Source organism: Neolamprologus multifasciatus, chromosome 3 (genome assembly GCF_963576455.1).
Source record: "Neolamprologus multifasciatus chromosome 3, fNeoMul1.2, whole genome shotgun sequence".
NCBI classification, from domain to species: Eukaryota; Metazoa; Chordata; class Actinopteri; order Cichliformes; family Cichlidae; genus Neolamprologus; species Neolamprologus multifasciatus.
In genome coordinates, this window is record NC_140441.1 from 27038424 (window position 1) to 27059231 (window position 20808).

The window sequence follows — 20808 nt, forward strand, 5'->3', positions numbered from 1 at the left end:
CTATTTCTTTTTCTTTTTTTCTTTTTTTTTGCATTTCCCACAATAATTACATAATTACATAGAAATAGGTAACGATTAAGAACATAAGAAAATACTGTATTTATAAGACTTGGGGGGGGGGGGGGGTTTCATGGTTATTAAAACATCTTTATTAGATGGAGTACATCTTTGTCAACCGCACAAAAAAACAAATACAACATTTTCAGAAGACAAAATAAAGTGTACAAAAAATGACACGTCACATTTTTGTCTGATGCCACTTCACATTGGAAAAAGCAAAAATCCAGTGAATGTGCAGTACTTATTTCCATTATCACTGATCTGTCGGTTATCCCAAAGACGAACATTGACCTTGTCTCCAACTTGTAGCATTAGGACTGCACTGTTTGAGCCACTGATGGGATGAGCCTGACTGTGACCATACCATGATACAATCGGGTTTCCATTGTGGTACAGACTGCCACCACTGTTTCCAGTGTTTCCTCCCCACCAGAAAGAAGAAAAGGTGAAATAATAGACTCCTTGAACTGGTGCTGTAAAGTACCCTGCATCGAAAAACAACCATAAAGTAACAGCAATTAATCCAATAATGCTCCTGCTGAATAGAACAAACTGAACAGAAATACTTTTTAGAGATTATAAGGCACGTGCGCGCGCACACACACACACAGCCGCACTGGTTTCTAACCTGTTACTGGACTGTAGTGTCCTCCGACGTTGTACAGAACATGTCTGTACACCAGAGGGTAAAGAACATTTGCTGGCCCAATAGTGGCTTCTGTGGGTAAAGCAGCAGAAAATGCAACCTGACGTTGTCCTAAAAACACCAGAAAATATATTTTAGCTTGTTTCCTCCAAATGAATAAATAAAAGTAACAATAACAAGAATAATCAGTTTTTAAATTATTTAATATTTTCATTATTATACTATAACGTTGCCACCATTCTTAAATGTTATAGAGCTAGAATTGTTTAAACACACAGTGACACCTTTTCTTTTTGTTGTTAGTACAACAGCAGTGAAGCTCACAAGAACTGAAACTTTACTAGAATAATAATAACATCTGTATTTCACCAGATGTAGTTTGAGTCTTGGTTAATTCTGAGCTTTAGTATTTAGCCAGTATTTAATCAGCAGAAAACAGTCACCTTTCACCTCAACTAAGTATGAATTCAATAATATCAGAGAGAGATGAGACAAAAAGAGAAGAAAAAGTTTAATGTGTTAGGGCATATAAACATGTGGGGAATTAAACAAGGGGAGTGGAAAAGAATTGGAGGTCCTCCAGCAGCCTGAGCACTAAGCTTTATAAAAAAGGAAAGTATTAAACCTGAGATTAAGTACTCTGTTCGGACAATATTGTGCCATGAGTTCCTTGTGAGAGAAGGATTTCAAATTTGATTCTGGGTTTTACAGACATCAAATGAAGAGAAGCTAAAATAGAAGAAATCTGTCTGCAGGCACCAAACATGGAAACCTCCCTAATGCTTAATTTTTCGCCTGCAATAAGTTAAATTTAGTATTATAACTAAAATGCTTTTGTAACAACAATCATTAAAAATGAGTAATAAAAGACTATCATGTAAAATAGACTTCATGAAGTCTATTTTACTGTCACTGTGCAGTCATTGTGACTGCACAGTTCATTATTTTTATTCATTCATTCAGTTAATTTTTACCAAATATTTTGTTACCTTCATACGTTGTCCTGAGCTCAGTCAGTGTGCTGTTAAGTGCAGCCACCTTCTTCTCACTGGCTTCCAGCTTTCTGTTTGTTTCTTCAAGAGCCCTCACGGTGGCTTTCTGTCGTTCTTCTAGAGCCCCCAGTTCCTTCAGCACCATATAGATGTTGGGTTCACATAGATGGTCAGTTGTTCTGTTTACTGTCCAAGTGGCTGGTGTTTCAGACCCTGGGTCAGCTGACACGTCGTTATTGTTCTCTGCCTTAGTATCTTCATATGAGAGCTCAGTGATCAGGTTCTGATTGATTTGATTCTGATCACCCCCTTCCTCACATTCAGATAAACCAGCAAGTAAACAAATAAGAATAATTACTGTTACTCTCTCCATTTTCCAGGTTAGATGGTATTTCTCCGATTTCTGTGTTTCACTGAAGACCACAGTGTAAAGAACCTATTTATAAAAGGGTCTGGGTTAATTATTAGAAATAAAGTGATGAAAAACATCATATAATCTTATGATGATGGAATAAACTTTAACCTTTTTCCTTATTGCCAGTTTGTTATTCAGGACTTTTATGAGTTAGATAAAGCATTGGAAATGGAATATACATTTATTACACTCACCAGATTACAAACAGAAAACGTGACTTTATCTTTGACCTGCTTTTTATCTGCACGTGGAATGGGAATAGGGTTGTAGGAGAAACAAGGGGTTGGGTAAAAGTAATTAAAGAGATATAGAAACTATGATAACAGCATGACCACGTTTTAGCTCCTCTTTGTTTTTGCTTATCCCCATGTAAAATATTAACTATTAAAAATGTTTTTTTTTTCTTGTGTATGTGTTGTTTGATACTGCAAATCAATTTCCCATTGGGGACAATAAAGTTACTATTGATTATTGACCACTGATATTGGTGTGTCTTAGATATAAAAACTATGTACCGCATAGATTGGTGACATTTGTTCATGAAAGTACATTTGGTTTTCAGCCATAGACTGGTTGGATGTTTATACCACTGGACATCTGTGTCTGTCCAGGGTTAAGATTAGAGTTGAGTTTTGTTTTGTACAATCATCACAGCCCAAAGCTTACACCCGAAGCCTAACTCTAACTCTTTTATATAATTCTTTATGATACCTTTTTGCAAGGGTATTTATTCATTTAATATATGAGTGGTAACCATCAACCAACCTTAAAACTACCAGATTCACATTGTATCTATTTTAATGTTTTGAATTACAAAACATTGCAAATTTAAGCAGTTTTACTTAAGACTCAAAATTTTAATACATAGCATTTAGAGAATTATACTGCACCAGCAATGTTGTGGAAATCTAAGACTAGTATCTCTTACTACTATCTAATAAAGAGATTATGATAACAAATTGAATAAGTCAATAGTGTGCATCTGTTTTAATGTTACTTATTATTAGTACTCTATGCATCCCCCTGTCAATTACGTGATGTTAATTCAGGTCTGTGCAGTATTGTACAATTTTCCCACTGCACTTAGATCTCCCAGAGATTATGCCATCAAATCCTTCCTCCTCATTGTGTACCAATCCCTATTTCTAAGAAAAAAAAGTTCCATTAGTGCAAGTAACTGGAGAACTGTAAAACATATTTTCTCTTTAATAATCACTAATAGAACCTAACTATATTTAAGGCCAATTGCTGTCATTCAGTTTAATACCTGTTTATGTCAATGTGAAATGTTTGTAGTAGAAAAAAAACTCTATTTTCCTTATTCTAAAACAGTACAAAGCATGTGAAGCCTCACTTGAAATTAAACCTATGTGACCCAGTAGCTATAAATAGCTGCTTGTTTATGCAGAAAGTGAACTTGAGACCAAGACAGAGAACGACAGAGGGGATTTAAAAGTGGCAGAATGGCTTTTGAATAGAAAGTAGCAAAAATCATTAGAACAGTAATTTTTTTTTTTTTGCTGGATGGCATAAGTAACTGAAAAGACAAAAGTAGCTATTGCTCAAAAAGAAAATAACCAATGACATGGAGTTTACAAGGCGTTACTTGCCAATGGAGTGGGAAGAACGGTGGAGGAGAGAGAAGGAGAGAAGGAAAAGAGTTGTTGAAGAAGGTGGTGAAGGTATAGAACAGGACAACCGGGAGCTACGAAGGATTGTTGCTTACAACGATTCAAGAATGGGCTTGACAAGTAGGAGTGACAAAAAAGAGACTCGAGATGGAATGAATGGTACTAGTCAGGAGGGAATTGCGGAACACATAAGCGCTGAAAGCTTGGGAGCTGAAGAGAATAAAGTCCAGGCATGCCACAACAAAACCTACCCTAAAGAGGTGTTTGTAGCTCTGAAAGAATTCTTGGATTCATCTCTTCTTACAGACCTGACATTGACAACTGAAAATCAGAAAAGCTTCCAAGTGCACTCCCTTCTCTTGGCTGCTGTCAGCGGCTTCTTTCTGGAAAGACTACGGGATAAAAGTGAGGAGAAATCTGACAATAGTGAGGACAAAGATGGAGTCCAGAGGTGGTCAATACAATTGAGTTCAGAGGTTGACCATATTGGGCTTCAGGCTGTTGTTGAGTTTGCCTACACTGGGCTTGTGTCATCTTTGAACAATGATAATATAGTCCAAATCAAAGCTGCAGCTCAAGTCCTTGCAATCCCAAGACTTGTGGACATCTGCAAAAACAAGGAAAGAAAGGAGAACAGTGAATGTTTCAAGAAAGAAGCACAAACCATCTCTGCTCTAGAACAAATAAAAATTACTCTTCAGTCCATTGAACAGTTGTGGGCAGATAGAGTGGGGTGTGATGTCATTTTGGACGTGGATGGAACTTTTTTCCATGGTTAGTACAACTGCTTTTGATATCCTAATGAATGCATCATAGTGGTCAAAGTTTAAGCTTTTCTTTTGTCTCTCTTCAGTCCACAGAATTGTTTTGGCAGTAAGCAGTGATTACTTCCGTGGCATGTTCACATGTGGAATGAGGGAATCCCATCAGAGTTGCGTTGCCCTTCCTTTCCTGTCTACATCTGAATTAGAGGCTCTTATTGGCTACTCATACAGTGGGATCCTTCTACTTAGCTGGGACTCTGTTTTTGAGATTACCTGCATGGCGCTTCAGCTTCAATTCCAATCTGCTCTATCAATTTGCCTCAACTTTATGAAAAAAGAGATACAGGCAAGCTCCTGCCTGGATGTGGCATCTTTTGCTGAAGCATATGGAATATCAGAACTTCTTGAGGAGGCCAATGACTTTGTGTTGAGGAACTTTATGGAAGTATCAGGCACAACAAAGTTTCAGGACCTACAAGCAGAAAAGCTTTTAAGCTTCCTTCTCTGCGATGGCCTTTGTGTACCTTCAGAGTTGGCTGTATTTCGAGCCGTAATCTCATGGATTGAGGGTGATCCCGAAGAAAGATTGGCCCATGCAGGCTTACTCATGACTGGAGTTCGCTTCCCCCTCATGACCTTTCGAGAGTTCAGAGAGGTTAGAGCCATTAATCTACGCATGGAGTGTTTTGGCAACAAAGAGGTGGAACTTTATGGTTCAGCACTTAAAGAATTTGGTTTCAGCCTTCCAAAGTCCCAGGATCACTGGCGGATCAGGCGACCAAAAGATACTCTAGTTCTGGTTGGAGGAGACCAACTGAATCCAGATGTTGGTCAGCGCATACCGAGCAGGGAAGTTTGGTTTGCAAACTCCCTACGCAGTGGCACAGGGTTGGTGAAGGACATTGAGTGGAGGAGATTAACTGAGATTCCAGATAAACCAAAGTTTAGGCATGGAGTTGCCGTAATGGATGGGAAGCTGTATGTGATTGGAGGGTGCTTCTTTTATGCAAAGGATGACATTATGAAATCTGCCTACAGGTAAATAAAAACTGTTAGTCAGTGAATATACATCTTCTTGCATTCACAAAAACAGATTGTTACATATATCACATTTTATTTTTTTATTGCACTCATGCTAGTTATGACCCAGTGAATGATTGCTGGAAGAGGCTGGCAGACATGCAGGAGTTCAGAAGTAACCTCTCAGTCGTGGTACGTGAATCGCACCTTTATGCCATTGGTGGAGATAAAGACATCAACACCAACGTAGACAGTGTTGAGATGTACAACCCAGACACTGACTCCTGGAGGTAAAATTAGTTATTTAAAATGAAACAGAATCTTGAATAATGGATGATGGATATTTTAGCTGGGCTTGAATAATATATCTGTTTTTGAATTGTGGACATACCAATCAGCCAACAAAGTTAAAAGACTGAGGCAATATGAAAAGAGTCAAGTTTTATAATAGTTATAATGGTAAAGTTTTTCATGCTTTACCCTTAAATTCAAATGCAGTACCATGATTTCCACAGCAGATGTCAGTCTTGCCCTTGAATTATAGTATGCAATGTTTAAAGAAATTCGTACTTTGCTGTTCTGGTTTCACCAGGTGGAAAGTTACACACATATGGTGGCGCAATTTGCTGTTAGGAGGTTTTTAAAATGTTATTCTATCTTAAACAGAAATGCAAGTTAAAGAAAGCATTCAGTTATAGCATTTGTGAGTTAAAGAATGAAATCTAAACATTAAGACGTTAATGAGGATTCATCCGAGTTGCTGCCTTCACCTCATCCAAAGTCATGCTGTCATCACAGAAATGTAAGCTGGAAGGTTCATGGACAATGCAGCTGAATCACTTTTTGTTTATATTTCACATGATGCTCATTTCTGATAAAATTGTTTCGTTAAAGTTACATATATGTCAAGTAATGCCATTTTGTGGTATATTGGATTCAAGGCAGATTAAAAAAAATATTTTCCTTACAACTGTCCATCTGGACATGACCGCCTGGCTTCTCTTGTTTCACAGCTTTGTCCAACCGCTGGACCTGGCTCTGAGTGGCCATGCTGCTGCTATCATTGATGGAGAGATTTTCATATCTGGAGGTTTCAACTGCAAATATGAGTGCCTTGTTTCAACATGTCTGTACCACCCAGAGAGGGGAACCATCTACCTGGCAGACATGACCTATGATAGAGCCCAGCATTGCATGGAAGCCCTACAGAGTCATCTATATGTTGCCGGTGGAGTCTGTAACCTAAGGAAGTTTTACACTGATCAACTAGTTTGTGAGGTATATGATATTGTGGCTGATTGCTGGACTACTTTTGCGTCACTGCCCATGCCCCATGTTGGTGCAGCCTCCATTGTTATGGAGGAGAAGATCTATGTACTGGGAGGATATTGCCAGGATGACTACAGTGAGTCTGCTCTGGTCCACCGCTTTGATCCCATCATGCAGAGATGGGAGACTATGGGCAAACTGCCTGGAGCTGTTACAGACATCCGAGCTTGTCTGATGCACCTGCCCCAGCACCTCAGACAGTAACTGTTTTATTGAAATGATACACTCCTCAATTAGGCAGTCTGTTTAAACACTGAAATTACTGCAATAATAGAAGTAAAATATTCAAATGTGGATATCTAAGGCCTCAGTCACTCAGGCCTTCAGACCAGTCAGCAAACCTTTTGATAACCATAGGTTGCTTGGAAAAAATATGTATTCTCCAACCAGTTGGTGAGTGGTTGCTGGAGGTTGCTGGCAGTTGCAAAGAGGATGCTGCACTAAGGCTGTTCCTTATGACTATATTGGTTAAAACCAGTTTATCCCAGTCAACCATGGTTTGGATGGGAGATGTTGAGTTGTTTGCATGTATTGTTTAACTTGCAGAGCAGTAGTAAGACTTGAAGTGCAATGAAAATCAGAAGCAGAGACCATTTGTTTAAGTGAAAAATATGCCTTATTGGTTAAACCAACACATTTCAAAAGGCACAAATTTTACTTTGAAGGCAAGTGTTCCCTAATTGAGGTCTGTGTTGGAGCTTTCATGGTTTCACTATCATACAAAGAGCAGTTGGAGAGTGTTTGCAGATAAGATCTTTGATATAAAACTATAAGAAATACAGATAATCTGCTACTGATCAAAGTAATTGCAAGAAAGTTTTTAGTACAGCACCGTATATCTCTTTGTGACCAATTTTCCCTTGCAGCTGCCAGTAGCCTCAAGCAACAATTTCAACAGGCAGTCTTTTTCCCTAGCAGCTTGCAATTATTAGGGGTTCACTGACTGTCTTTTTCAATCAGTTTAAAGTGACTGCCATCAACCTTCATGAACGACTTACGAACTAGTCATAATTGCAACCAGTGGTACTAGAAGGTTGCCAGTATCTAGTATCAGTATCTAGGCCTGTGTGTGTGAATAAGAATGGTATATATGTAAGTGGTAAGAAAATAGATGGAGTTTATCATTTTGAAATTAATGACTACTTTGACCACAGGCTAATCGTAATAGCTAATTCTTAATAACTGTTAACTCTCACTTGGTGCAGCATTTGTGTTTCAGATTTTCCACATCAAGTTGTCATGTTCTAGGTTCTTTATGTTTATCTCACCTAGTTTAGGTTATAGCTTAGTTGCGCCTTTGCCTTTTGTTTTTGTACTGTTTTACCAGCCTTCATGTCACAGAACACAGAGTGTTCAGGTAACAGAACCCCAAAGCAGACTCAGCACACCGCAGCTCAGAACTATGTACACGTTTTATTGAACTGAAGAATCTTTTAACAACGTTAAGGAAACAAAAAACTAAGGCTCATGCCACGGGGGGAAATGAGGAGTGTGGAGCCCAGGAGAACCGAAAACGGGACCGTGGGGAAACTGCAACAGAAAGGGGAGACACAGTTAACAGCACGCAGATTGTCAAGAAATGAACAGCTAGACTTCATAAGTTGCCGAGGCTTACAGGTAGAGCAGGACCGTGGAGCTTGGAGGGGAGAGGTGCCCGTGAAGGGAATCCTAGGGAGGGAGGCAGTCAGGCAGGAGGACAGGCAGGCCACAGGCTTCTACGCCAAATGCTGGTCACACTGGGAGGAGACTTATAGACTGGCGAGGAGAAGCCGTCAGAGCTGGCTGAAGTAGTCCTCCGGTGATTGCCTCAGATGAGACGCAGGTGATTTGGAGGCGGCCCAGGGTGTGGCCACCGCAGCCTCCCACGGCTCCCTGGATGCCGAGCCACGGGCAGTGACACTTCAATAAACAGCTCGCCCTTTGTTAAAATCAAGTTTAATTTTCACGTGTCCTCACTTTGGTCCACCTCCTCAAGAGTGACAGTGCCCAAACTTGACTGGTAGTGTATATATGATAGTCTCTCTCTCTCTCTCTCTCTCTCTCTCTCTCTCTCTCTCTCTCTCTCTCTCTGATGGGGGGCTGTCAAGTTAGAATAAGCAAAATATAAGTGATACAGAGTCGATGAAAGCATTACAACCTAAACCTTTAGATCTGAATAATTTTCAGTGACAGTGACATTTTGAATGATAAATGATCTGGTTTCGTATTCTTACAGGCTTAGCTGTTCAAATCTTTCCAGGAAATGACCATGTGCTTTCCAAACCATCCCTATCTGTGAGTCCAAACAGATCAAACTATCTGAGAGTCTAAGATCACTCCTTCTGTGAGGTTCTAAACGTTTATGTAACAACCGAATGCAAGACAGTGAATTTTTTGTTTGGTATAAACTTCCACTACTAGGGAAAGATATATTGCTTAGTTGACTTAAGGTTAATGCTGTTGTGATTTGAAGTTATATAGTACAAATAACATTGAATTGCTGCTGCCTATAGTGCTGCTAATACTGGTGTTACTGCCTGGGCTTTGACTCAACTTGAAAGCTTTGGTTTTTCCATTTGTGTTTCAACTTACTATATGATTACTATTAAAAAGTGTTGACTCCAATATGTGATGATTCCTAATTTATAAAAAAAAACAATTAAACCCCCTGTACTCTGTGTCCATGAATGTAAAATGTTGCTAAAATGTAAAATGCTGAAACCTTTTGGTTATTCTTTCATGCCAACCTGCGATACGGGAAGAAACACTAGGATAATCTAAGTTAAATACACAAAAAATGTTCAAAATTGCTTTAAAAAAAGAGAGTTGAACCTGGCCCTTTTAGATTTAAATTTGACCAAAGTTAACCAAATTCGACCTGTACAACCAAACAGATTTCTCATCAAAAGCAGATGCCGATTTAGTATCGTACAAAATAATAAATAGTTGATAAGAAGAAACAAGAGGGGCAAATCCATGACAAAAAGGAAACACTGAAACATTTTTCACATGGCTAAACCACAAAAACCAGCTCTCCACAGAATGATGTTGACCCAATAGATTTGCCAGTGATATCCAGTCCTCCAAATTCCCAGGTGCTCATCTGGGAATGCCCATTCTTCCGCAAGATGGCCCCTGAAGTGTAGCTGTGATAGTCAGTGTCATGAAGGTGAACTGGTGAACTATAAAGGACTGCTTGTTGTAAACGGAATTTCTTTTTTTTTTTCCCTAAATCATTTATGGAAAAACTTCATCGGATTTATTTTAGTGTACATGCTGTAAAGCACTTAAAAAATGTTTCTAGGCATAATATATTAATCAAACTGGTCCAAAGTTCTTAAAAAGTTTATTGTAGAAAATGTTGCTTCCAACATTGCTGTTGTTCTTTGATATTTCTTATATGAACTTGTGAAATGTCAAGCAACACAAAGCAGATCATTTTATATTTAATCAGACAAGCTTTTCATGACAACAAGCACAGCATACGCATTAGTGTAAGTGTTACTAAGTATTATAATTAATTAGTAAATATGAATGTTAGTTTAGAAGAATTTATTTTTGTGGGAGTTGTGTGGAAGTTTCTGTGCAAAGAAATAGATGCAAGCAGAGGTAAGTATAAATTTTGAGTTATGATTTCAAAAGTTTTGGTTATCATCTTAAAAGTTTGAGTTCTCTAGCATATCGAGACACCGTGTGGACCCAGGTTACACCGTAACTGTACGTTACTAATTTAGTGCCATGAAATTCTAGGTTTTCAGCTTTATCTATTTTAAGTAATAAGAAACAAACTAAGACGGGACTAAAAAAAACCTCGTAGTTCTTCAGGTGATTGTTGTTGTGATTCTTATTTGTTGACCCAGGATATGGACAGGAAGGCGACACGGACATCAGTGAGTGGATGAAGGCAAAAGAGAAGCTGGTACAGAATTTTGAGCAAGAACAGTATCACGGGTCTAGACACCAAGTTTCATTGCAAGTATAGAAGAGAACTTGAGACAGAGATCTGTAGCTGTATTGAAAAAAGTTTTTTTCATTGCATAAACACATTCAATGCTGGACCCATTTATCACTTTCCAAATACTATATTTAGCATAATACAGTTCAGTATAACAGTATAATTCAAATATCCTGGTTACTATGACTAAATGGTAAATGGACTGACTCTTATATAGCACTTTTCTACTCCCCTGGAGCATTTAAAGCGCTTTATGCAACATGCCACATTCACCCAAGCACTGCTTTTTATATTTGGCATGATCAAAACACCAACCATCCAATTAGCAGATGACCCTACATGATGCTCTACAACCTGAGCTACAGCCAGGGTGGCTGGACAGAAAGAAACCAATATATTCCCTTTATTCTGTTGCAGGAATCTTCACAGCACCAGTGAATGGTCTCTGCTCAGTTGCAGTACTTCCGACTACTCTACTACTCTCACACTCACACAGCAGGTGCTATTCTTGTGAAGAATAATGTCAGTCAAATTTAAACATATGACAGCCCTTCAGCAGACGGCACTGGCAGCAGCAGCAATGCAGTAGCTCTGCTGGTTGCTGTTGATTGGGTGCACGTAGAATTGTGGGGTCAATACAGCGGTGTATAATAATCTAAACAGCCACAAAACCTGTTTTTTTGTTTGTTTGTTTTACTCTTTCATGGTTTATGCATTGTCTTAAAATGTTAAAGCAGCATTAGTCATCAAATCTCTTTATCTCTGTGTAAACTTCTAATGATCTGAGCTAATATTACCTCAGCACTTACCTGAATATGTGCACTTATATTATTAAAGGACTCGGTTCATTGTTGTTTATTTTCAAGTAGAATTTAATGCAAATATAAATTGAGAAACTTCTTCAGAATAGTAAATGCAAAACAACCTTTTTGTGTACAGTTTTTACAGTGACAGCTGTTTTCACCAGCATCCCACCACAAAGTTTGGTAACTGTAAAGACAAGAGGGGAGGCAGAGAGCTCCCTCGTGTGATCGTACCTTGCTATTGCATTCTGCTGTGGAACTCACACACAGTTCAGTTTAATTCATATCAAATTGTGTTATATAACCAAAGAAAATCGGATGCCAAAGTGAACACTAAAAATCTGACACACACACACACACACTATATGAAAATAAGAAAATTCAGATAGATATTTTGACAAAAACTTTCAGAAAACTGAAAAACATATTGTTTAATTTAAATTATTAACAGTTCCAGTTCATTTTCTTTACGCTGTTCAGCTCAAAGTATCTCTCCTTAATTCATATACTTTATAATGATATATTCTCCTCTTGTGATTATAAATAATAATGAGATTTATTACCATGTCTTATAGTCGCAAATGCATTGGCAAACACAGCAGAGATGCACGGATATCATTGTTTGGCCCGGGCATCTTTCCCATGTTCTCCCATTTCTGTGTGGCAGGATCATAGCGGTGCACCACCTTAGTGTCGGTGTAGTCCTCCTGACTGTATCCACCCAGCACATAAAACCTTCCCTCCAAAACGGCACTTCCTGCTCCAACATGCGGCACTGGCAGAGATGCAAAGGCAGTCCAGCAGTTAGCCACTGGACTGTACACTTCACAAGATAGCTGATCAACAATAGTCATGGTATCATCAGTGGTTACTCCACCTGCCACGTAAAGATATTCACCCAAGATCTCCATACAGTGATGAGCTCGAGGTGAAGCCATGTTTGCCAGGTAGGTGCTTCCTGTTTCTGGATGGTACAGAAAGAGGGATGCAACACAGAGGTAATCATTATTTTCCCCTCCTGTTATGAAGATCTGTCCTTGGGTAACTTTTGCTACATGCCCGCTCAGAGGCAGATCCAAGGGTGAGGTGAAGCTGAAAAAGAAAAGATGAGTGATTTGTGACAGCAAACTACAATATTTTGAAAAGTTTTGAATCATTTTAAACAGCTTATTTAGGAGAAATGTAATGACATGGTAATGAACAATGAATGCTCTGCCCAACCTACTTCCAAGAATTTGTAGATGGGCAGTATCTTTCAACACTATCTATAGCACCGGTCTCACTGTGTCCGCCGATGGCATATATCTTTTCATTAAGTACAACCACTGAAAATGAGCATCTTTTTTCTTGCATTTCAGCCAGAAACTCCCAGCTGTTTTCACAAGGGTCATACCTACAGGTGGTGAAATTATGCACAAATAAGAAACAGTTAAGTATATGTTATTATTGTTTTTGGAGGGTTGACAATGAACCGCTCTTACCTGTAAACATTATTCAGGGTGTCACCAATGCCATAATACTTCTTGCCTCCAAACACATACAATCGTCCTTTTAGGACAGCCACCTCATGCCCGAATCTTGGTGGCTCAGGCATCTCTCCCAGCTTTCTCCACTCCAATGCCTTTTTTACCCCTACGTGATTCCTGAGGGAATTCCCAAACCAAAGTTCTCTGCTGATGCTGCGGCTGCTCAGGTCTTCTGAAATCTGGTCACCTCCAATCAGAACGAGACTCTCTTTTGGCATATAGATGCGGAACTGATGCTGTGCACTCTCACTGGAGCAGAAATCTTCAAAGATTTCCTCATACAGCTTTGCCATGTTGGGATTAGACCACATGGTCTGAGATCGCACTACCTTGAATTCCTTGAATGTCATCAAGGGAAACTGGACAGTTTTCATAAGTTCATGAGCTAGTCTGAGCCTTATCCTGGGCTTTGCTTGGATCCAAGCTGCCACTGCTTTGAATATAACAAGTTCAGATGGAACATAAAGTGAGTTACTGTTTAGGTACATCAAGAGCTTTTTAGCTGACAGGTCCGTAAACTTTGAGGTGCATGCCACCATCTGGAAATGCCGGAGGACAAAATCATCAGCAAATTCAAGAAGCTGTGGCATTTCATAGGCCTCAGCAAAAGATACCACATCCAGACAAGTTTGAGGATTAATTTCTTGACACAGGAAATTGTAGCACAAGGAAAGTGCAGGTTGGTACTGAAGCTGGAGAGCAGTGATGGTGATCTCAAAGATGCACTGCCAGCTCATAGGTAGAGCACCACTGTAAGAGCAGCCAATTAGAACTTCTAATTCTGATGCCAAAAGGAAGGGAAGGGTCACAAAAGGCTGACGGGACTCCTTCATCCCTGAGGTGAACATGCCACGGAAGTAATCACTGCTTACAGCCAAGATAACTCTGTGGACTAGACGAAAGACATCAATGAGTAAATATCTCTAAAATATCCAGGTCACATGCTTGTTTTATAATGTACTTCATTAAAGGTGAAGCCTATAAAGGCCCAACGTATGTTTAATACACACTTTGTGCAGAATGTAAATCCAGATTTATTTGATGGTTAAATGTTCCACAATATGGAAATCTGGACCACCCAGTAGTCGCCTTGCAATAAAACAGAAATATGAACAACCTGAAAACTTATTTGGCAGAACTACAGATGCATCTTAAGAAAATGTATATTTGATGGTAAAATTCTCAATACACATTTATCTAATATTGAATATAGTCACTTTTGCAATGAAGAAAGTGATAGTGATAGAAAGTGAGAAAATGTATCACAACACAGAAATTTACTTGAGCAAATAGGTAAAAGTTAAAGTGGGCATCCAGACAGCATTAAATGGTCTACTCACCATGAAGCAATCCACCACAAGCTTCCAGAGTCACATCACATCCCACTCTGTCCATCCACAGCTGTTGGATGGACTGAAGGCTGGTCGTCATTTGTTGTGCAGTAGAAATACTTTCCCTTTGCTTATCCCCTCCAGTTTTTGTGGACTTCTCTTCTTCCTCAGTGCAGAGATCGAGAACCCTTGGTGCACCCAGCGTTTGAGCAGCAGCCTTTATCTTGTTCAGATTACCCTTGTTTAAGAATGGTATTTGTCCAGTGTAGGCAAACTCCACAATCGCCTCTAACCCAACATGCTCTACCTCAGGACCAAGAGAGATTGACCACCGGTGAACTCCAACACATGTGTCATTGTCTTTTCTTTCATCAGCTCTTTTGTTTTCTGCTTTGCTTCTTTTTAGATTATCACAGGTAAGTGAACTGACAGCAGCCAGCACTGGGGAGTGCACACAGAAACGCGTCCCATCCTCTGACCTCAAAGTAAGGTCGGTGAGAATGGATGAACTCCTGAATTCATTCAAGGTGACAAAAACATGTATGGGGTAATCCTCTTTGAAATATGTCTTTATGTCATCTTCATCACTAAAATCCCCATCTGCATCCACTGAAGGTTCTGTTTCCTTATCATCTGCAGAAGCTTCCTCTTCTTCTTCTTCACGATCTTCTTTAGTGACCCAAGATTCTGTGACAGTTTCTTCTTCATCTGTCAATATTTCACCGTTGAATTCTCCATTCCACTCCAGAGTAGTCTGAGTTTCAGAGATATCTTCATTTCTGTGTTTGTTAAAATATTTATCCTCAGAAACTGTGAAATCAGAACCTTCTGTTTCTGAACCACTTTCTCCTTTGTCCTCTTCGGTTTTCTCTGCATCCCTCACCTCCGGTTTTGCCTGCACTTCTTCTTCATCTTGATTTCCTCCTGCTTCATTTTCTTCCTCATTCACATCTTCTTCCTTGCTGTCAGCGTCCTCACCATTCTCTTGCACCCCTTCTTCTTCTTCTTCTTCTTCTTTATTACACACCTCTGCTTTAACCCAGTATCTTATCCTGTCCCACAATCGTCTCCTTCTCTTCTCCATCACTCTCTTCCATACATCCTACTGCTTCTCAAGGCAGGAATTAGCAACTGCCAGAGTGTCCAGTAGACCTATAATCTTCACAGCTACTTTAATCTTTCAGAGCATTTGCACCTCAGGAATCTAAGTCGACTGGTCGACAGGAATCGACTGCAGATCACTTACTTCTTGAGCTGGACTTCGCACTGTGAAACAGCTCAGACCTTACCTCATCTGCAGACAAGAGCTGTGTTGTCTATTTGTTCGTCTCCTGCCTCTCTCTCCCCTCTTGCATGTGAATGTTGAGTGGCATGAGAGTGCATGATTCCTCATATAACCAAATAAGCTGCTGTATACAGTGTAATATATCACTAGGTAGTGGAAATTCTAGACATCATGAGGCTTCAGGCAGACACCCAACAAAAGTCTGAAAATGACACAGTTATGTTTTTATTTACCATATTGTCAAATATTGTCACATTTTTTTTCCAATTTTGTCCTCATTTTATTACTTTGTTTACTGTAATGCACTGATATATCTGCAAAGGATGTGCATTTTATTGTTGTGGTCTTAAATGGAGAACTTTGCAGTCTATTAGTGTAGGGAGTGTGTTCAACAGTTCTAAAATGCAAACTGGAAGAAGCAAAAGCAAGTAATAAACAAGGCAATGACTTGGAGGCAGCTGAATCTCTGCCCATCTGAGTCTATCAACCTCGACATCTCAGGAAGCCTTGGCAGGCTTATTCATTCTGAGGCATATGACTTGGGGATAAATTTTAGATGCCTAGAGGGTCATCAGTGAGATCACATTGCTCCTCCACATCCAAGTACAGAGGAATGTGGGTCAAGGCGCAAGAGGGAGGAGGAGGCCAAGAGGGCAAAAAAACAAACAACACCTGTTGACTTGAAGGCTTTTGTGCTAACAGAGAAAGCAAACAGCTGGGTCACACTGTGTAACCTTGGCTTGGAAAATACCATTCATACATATGCTCTCTCCTTGCATTACCACATTTTTAGAAATGGTAACTGGATTGGCTTGTGCCAGCTATTTGTGAATTTGTCCCGTCACAGTGCTAGGTAGTGTTTAGTTTTGACTAACCAATGAAACCCAAGAAATCTCAAAGCTGTAAACAAGTTTCTTCAAGTCAGTTGAAAACATTTGTCAAATCAGAGGCAATTAGACAGGAAGTCCCAGTTTTAGAAGATCTGTCAATATGTCCCTAATCTGCTAGAATTTTATAAAGATAATTGAAAATATTTTTTGCCTTATTACTAAATGGTCTTCAGACTTAAGCAGGTTCTAAACGTCTAGTTATGATTTAGTGGAGCATAAATCTCAGAAGGTATGCAAACCTAATCACAAGTACCTTTTTATTTCCTTTTTTTAATCAGGTTGACACTGAAGAGAATACAGTGTTAAGGTTTGGGATGTAGTGGGGTATATTTTGTTTTAGGACTAATTGTATTCATGCCATTCATACAAAAGTTTAGAACCACACCTCTTTGTCTTTCATTTCAGATATTTTCAGTCCCATTGCCAAAGGTGTGCAAAATCAGGCCCCCAGTCTGTCTGTACTGCCTTTATTTATTTGTAAAAGAATGGGGCATTCTAAAGAGCTCCTTGAACTCCAATATGATACTGTGATAGGATGCTGCTGATGCAGGAAGACAGTTCATGAAATTTCTGGCCTACTAAATATTTGACCATCAGCTTTAAGTGGATTATTGCAAAGTGTTTGGGCTCCACAGCAACTCATCCACAAGTTTAGTGTGCAAAGTCACAAACACTTGGCTGACTCGGTCACTGCAGACCTCCAAACCTCCTCTGGCATTAACATCAGCATAAAAACTGTCCACGGAGAACTTCATGGCATGGGTTTCCACAACCAAGAAGCTCGTGAAGGTGTAATGTATAAGTCCATAAAGTGTACCATTTTAATCTGATAAGGAAACTGCAGCAAAAACGACTAGGTGCATTTATTCTCATTTGAAAAAACCTTTTGATTTGATCTTTGTCTGTACAGCAGTGTTGATCTCGTTCATGCTAGCTGCTGTTTTTGTCTCTGTTTTGTTTAAATGTGTTTAAGCTCAATATCACTGGTTGAAGATCTTTTATCTTTAAAATCAAAACCCTGCTTCATACATCCACTAAGATCAATGGACGTTTTTTTCACACTGTGGGTTCCTAATAAAAATCTACTGACATGCTTTGAAGTTTCGGGACTGTGAGTAGGTGTGTTGGAAATGAAACTGGTGGGCAACAGATCGCTTAAAAAAAACACTCCTACCTGAGGACACAGTGACTTTGCCTTCACATGTGAGGCATCACACGAACACATGCCTACTATGCATTCACACGCAGAAGGATTTAAACAAGCAGGCAAGTGATTAAGGCCCCTTTTCAACTGCACTCAAAAGAGCACTTGAGTGCTTAAACATTTCTTCACACTGAATGTGTGTTTGTAAGAATTCAACTGTCTGTAAGATGTTTTTTAATGCTTTAATACACCCTAAAAACGTCTCCATTCAGGAACAAGCTGTACAGATATTTGCCATTGTATATACATTCACGGCAGATACGGATACTTCTGTATCTACATTATTACCTACAGTTTAGCTTTGGGCAGCTGCTCACAATCTTACTTATGAAAAGTCTGTTTCCTCTGCAGCCGTTCTGATTGTTACCATGGCAATGCAAGCAGTGAGAGGAGGAGGAGGAGTGAAGAGCGCTAACCTCGTTATTGGACCCCCCTCCCCCCTTCAGGCCCTTTTGTCAAGAGCAGCTACACTGCTGGGACATGAGGGTTGTATTCTTCTTTTTCGGCTCAACAGAGTGAGAGGCACAAGTAGTTCAAGCACCGAGCACTGTCATCTTTTGTCAGAGTGCCTATTCTGTAACTTTGCATGGTCTAAAAAAAAAAAATCAGAAACAATAACTCAACATTTTGCAAAAATGTCATGTGACTGACCTGCAACTTGTACAGCTCTCTCTCTCATTTAGTGTCACCTGGGATGAGCTCCAGGATCACCATGGATGGGTGGGAAAATATACATATTTGCATTGATAAGATCCTGCAAGATAAGATCAATGCAAGCGTAATCTAGATCACCGAGTGGGACAGAAATGAGTGAAGTGAAATATTAAAAAAAAAAAAGGTAAAGTCATAGCGGCTGACCTAAAGTGTTGCTGAGGCTTTTGGAGGTTAACAGATAATCCTATGTGTAACCACCTAAAACTGAATTTTGGACATGAAAATGCAGAAAGTGTGGGCAAAATTGTTGGTACCAGAAGATCAGGTTAGTCAGTTTTTTAGTCAGAGCTTTACTCAACAATCCTGTTTAAACCAGCTTTGGTTCCTTGTTGGTTTACTTTAAGTGGGGAAGTGTGGCATTCATCAAAATGCAGTTTCCAAACCATTTGCTATAGTCTAAAAATGGAAATGTAAGGCAGTCTCGAAAAGGGAGATTTTAGACTATTATTGACTTATTTTATTAACTTAACTGCAATAATAAGCAATGGCAGGCACAAAGTCCAGAACTGGAAAACCCTTATCTACTATTTGGATATCCTGACTACATCGGACATAGTAAAAAAAGAAACCGCTGATGTTCCCAGAGGCTAAGGACCTCATTATACCCACCATGTCCTGCCTGGCAAACAGAACTGTACCACAAAGTTGACGTTAAACTGATATTGACTTTGTTAATGTTGTTATTAGCTGCCGTTTTCACTAACTCGTGCGCCTCTTGATTTTTGTAACTTGGTGTGTTATTCTACTTCCTGCCACCCGGTTAAAGACAGCATGATATGATGTTCGTGTTGTTGTTGGTCCAGGTTCAACACTGCAAGTGACCAGTGACATAGCTGTGATGTCATAGTTTTGCAATGTGGAAACACCATCACAACACACACAAAACCCTAACCCTGACTGCCATCCTATTTTTTTCTTGAGAGTCCATCGGCAGGTTTTTTCCACGATGCAAAACTATGACATCATAACAATGTGATTGGTCACTTGCCATGTTGAACCTGGACCAGCATTTACTACAATAATCCAAAAACAACGCCCAATACGGGGATGTGGGATACAATTGTGTTGGTTTTTACTATTTTACATTTGAAGATGTATGAGTGCTAATGGTAGTAGCTAGGGATGGGTATCGTTTAGGTTTTATCCAATACCGGTGCCAAACCGGTACTTTTGAAACGGTGCCGGTGCTTAAACGGTGCTCAAACCGGTGCTTAAAGAATGGAGAACACAAAATTGGTCCAAAAACCTCTCATGTTCAGCTGTTTTTTTGTAAAAAGATAACAATGTTAGCCTTTTCTGCAGCTATGGGGCATATATGGCATCACTCTTGGCTGGAAGCAGTGCTTAAACAATGGAAAAAACACAAACTTTGTCCAAAAACCTCTCATGTTTAACTGTTTTCCACTTTTTCTTTGGTCATTTTAGCCTTTTTGGCCAGGGTGAAGGGAGTATCTGCCATCAAACAAGACGACAGCCGCATGTAACTACGATGATGTTTGCTAGTTCACCTTACATGCATTAATGTAATAACGTGGTTAGCCTACTCAACGTAAATTACACACGAACAACATTAAGCTACTCACGCAGAGAAGAACGGCTGCTGCTGCCATCATCGTCCGTCATCATTTCTGCTACACTGGCAGGGCTAGGGGCCAGGACTCTCCTCTTCGGGTTTTTGGGGGACGTTGCTAACTCCGGGTCCGGTAACAGGCACCACACCCGCAGTAGATGTGCATGGTGTGAGGTCTCGCAGCAAGCTATCAAATACGGCGCATTTCTCAGCTTTAAAAAAAAACGCTATGCGTCGCCAGGTGTTTCATTGGATTTGAGGTGTTACTCCTTTGACAGTATCGCAGTATCAGCTTAAAACACTTGTTGCAGGCTGCTGAGTTTGCATCTTTTGCTGTGAAGTACAGCCAGACTTTTGACTGCTTTGCCTTGGGCATTTTTAATCTCTAGCTCTGCTCTAAAAGAACGTACGTACCTGGGCCCGCCTACTATCCTCGGAAACGTAAAATGATTGGCTAGAATCTAAAGTGTATCACAGCTCAGGAAAATAAAGCACCGAAATAAAGCACCGAAATGTGTGCTGCTTTTCGGTCTGGTTACTACCGTTTATGTCAGAGCCATCATGGCACCGGATACCGGTACCCATCCCTAGTAGTAGCTATAATGAAGACATAAGTCAGCAGTTTAACCTCATTTCTGCAACCTGCTTGGTTTTAAAGTGGTAGTGGAGAAAAAAAGAAAGAAAGAAAGGCTTT

At 39.7% G+C, this 20808-nt stretch overlaps 3 protein-coding genes across 4 annotated transcripts; 1 reads left to right on the forward strand and 2 right to left on the reverse strand.

The window, feature by feature from the left end:
• Positions 1-3: 3 nt before the first annotated feature.
• cbln11 (cerebellin 11) lies at positions 4-2161 on the reverse strand. Its single transcript, XM_085137214.1, has 3 exons — positions 1696-2161; positions 689-817; positions 4-545 (listed from the first exon to the last, which is right to left on the reverse strand). The coding sequence occupies exons 1-3, from the start codon at positions 2069-2071 to the stop codon at positions 262-264; spliced, it is 789 nt and encodes a 262-aa protein (XP_084993340.1). The 5' UTR covers positions 2072-2161; the 3' UTR covers positions 4-261.
• A 1272-nt stretch (positions 2162-3433) lies between these two features.
• Positions 3434-10528, forward strand: LOC146522364 (kelch-like protein 33). The gene is made up of 4 exons (XM_085137016.1): positions 3434-4518; positions 4598-5546; positions 5648-5818; positions 6542-10528. Exons 1-4 carry the CDS (start codon positions 3699-3701, stop codon positions 7059-7061), a joined length of 2460 nt encoding a protein of 819 aa, XP_084993142.1. The 5' UTR covers positions 3434-3698; the 3' UTR covers positions 7062-10528.
• Positions 10529-11639: 1111 nt separating this feature from the next.
• Positions 11640-20695, reverse strand: LOC146522365 (kelch-like protein 33). Of its 2 annotated transcripts, XM_085137005.1 has the most exons (5): positions 14461-20695; positions 13076-14012; positions 12820-12987; positions 12493-12686; positions 11640-12369 (listed from the first exon to the last, which is right to left on the reverse strand). In XM_085137005.1, the coding sequence occupies exons 1-5, from the start codon at positions 15533-15535 to the stop codon at positions 12164-12166; spliced, it is 2580 nt and encodes an 859-aa protein (XP_084993131.1). In that variant the 5' UTR covers positions 15536-20695; the 3' UTR covers positions 11640-12163. The 2 variants fall into 2 exon arrangements, with proteins under 2 accessions (XP_084993131.1, XP_084993123.1); XM_085136997.1 differs by having other exon boundaries at positions 11640-12686.
• Between the last annotated feature and the right edge of the window lie 113 nt (positions 20696-20808).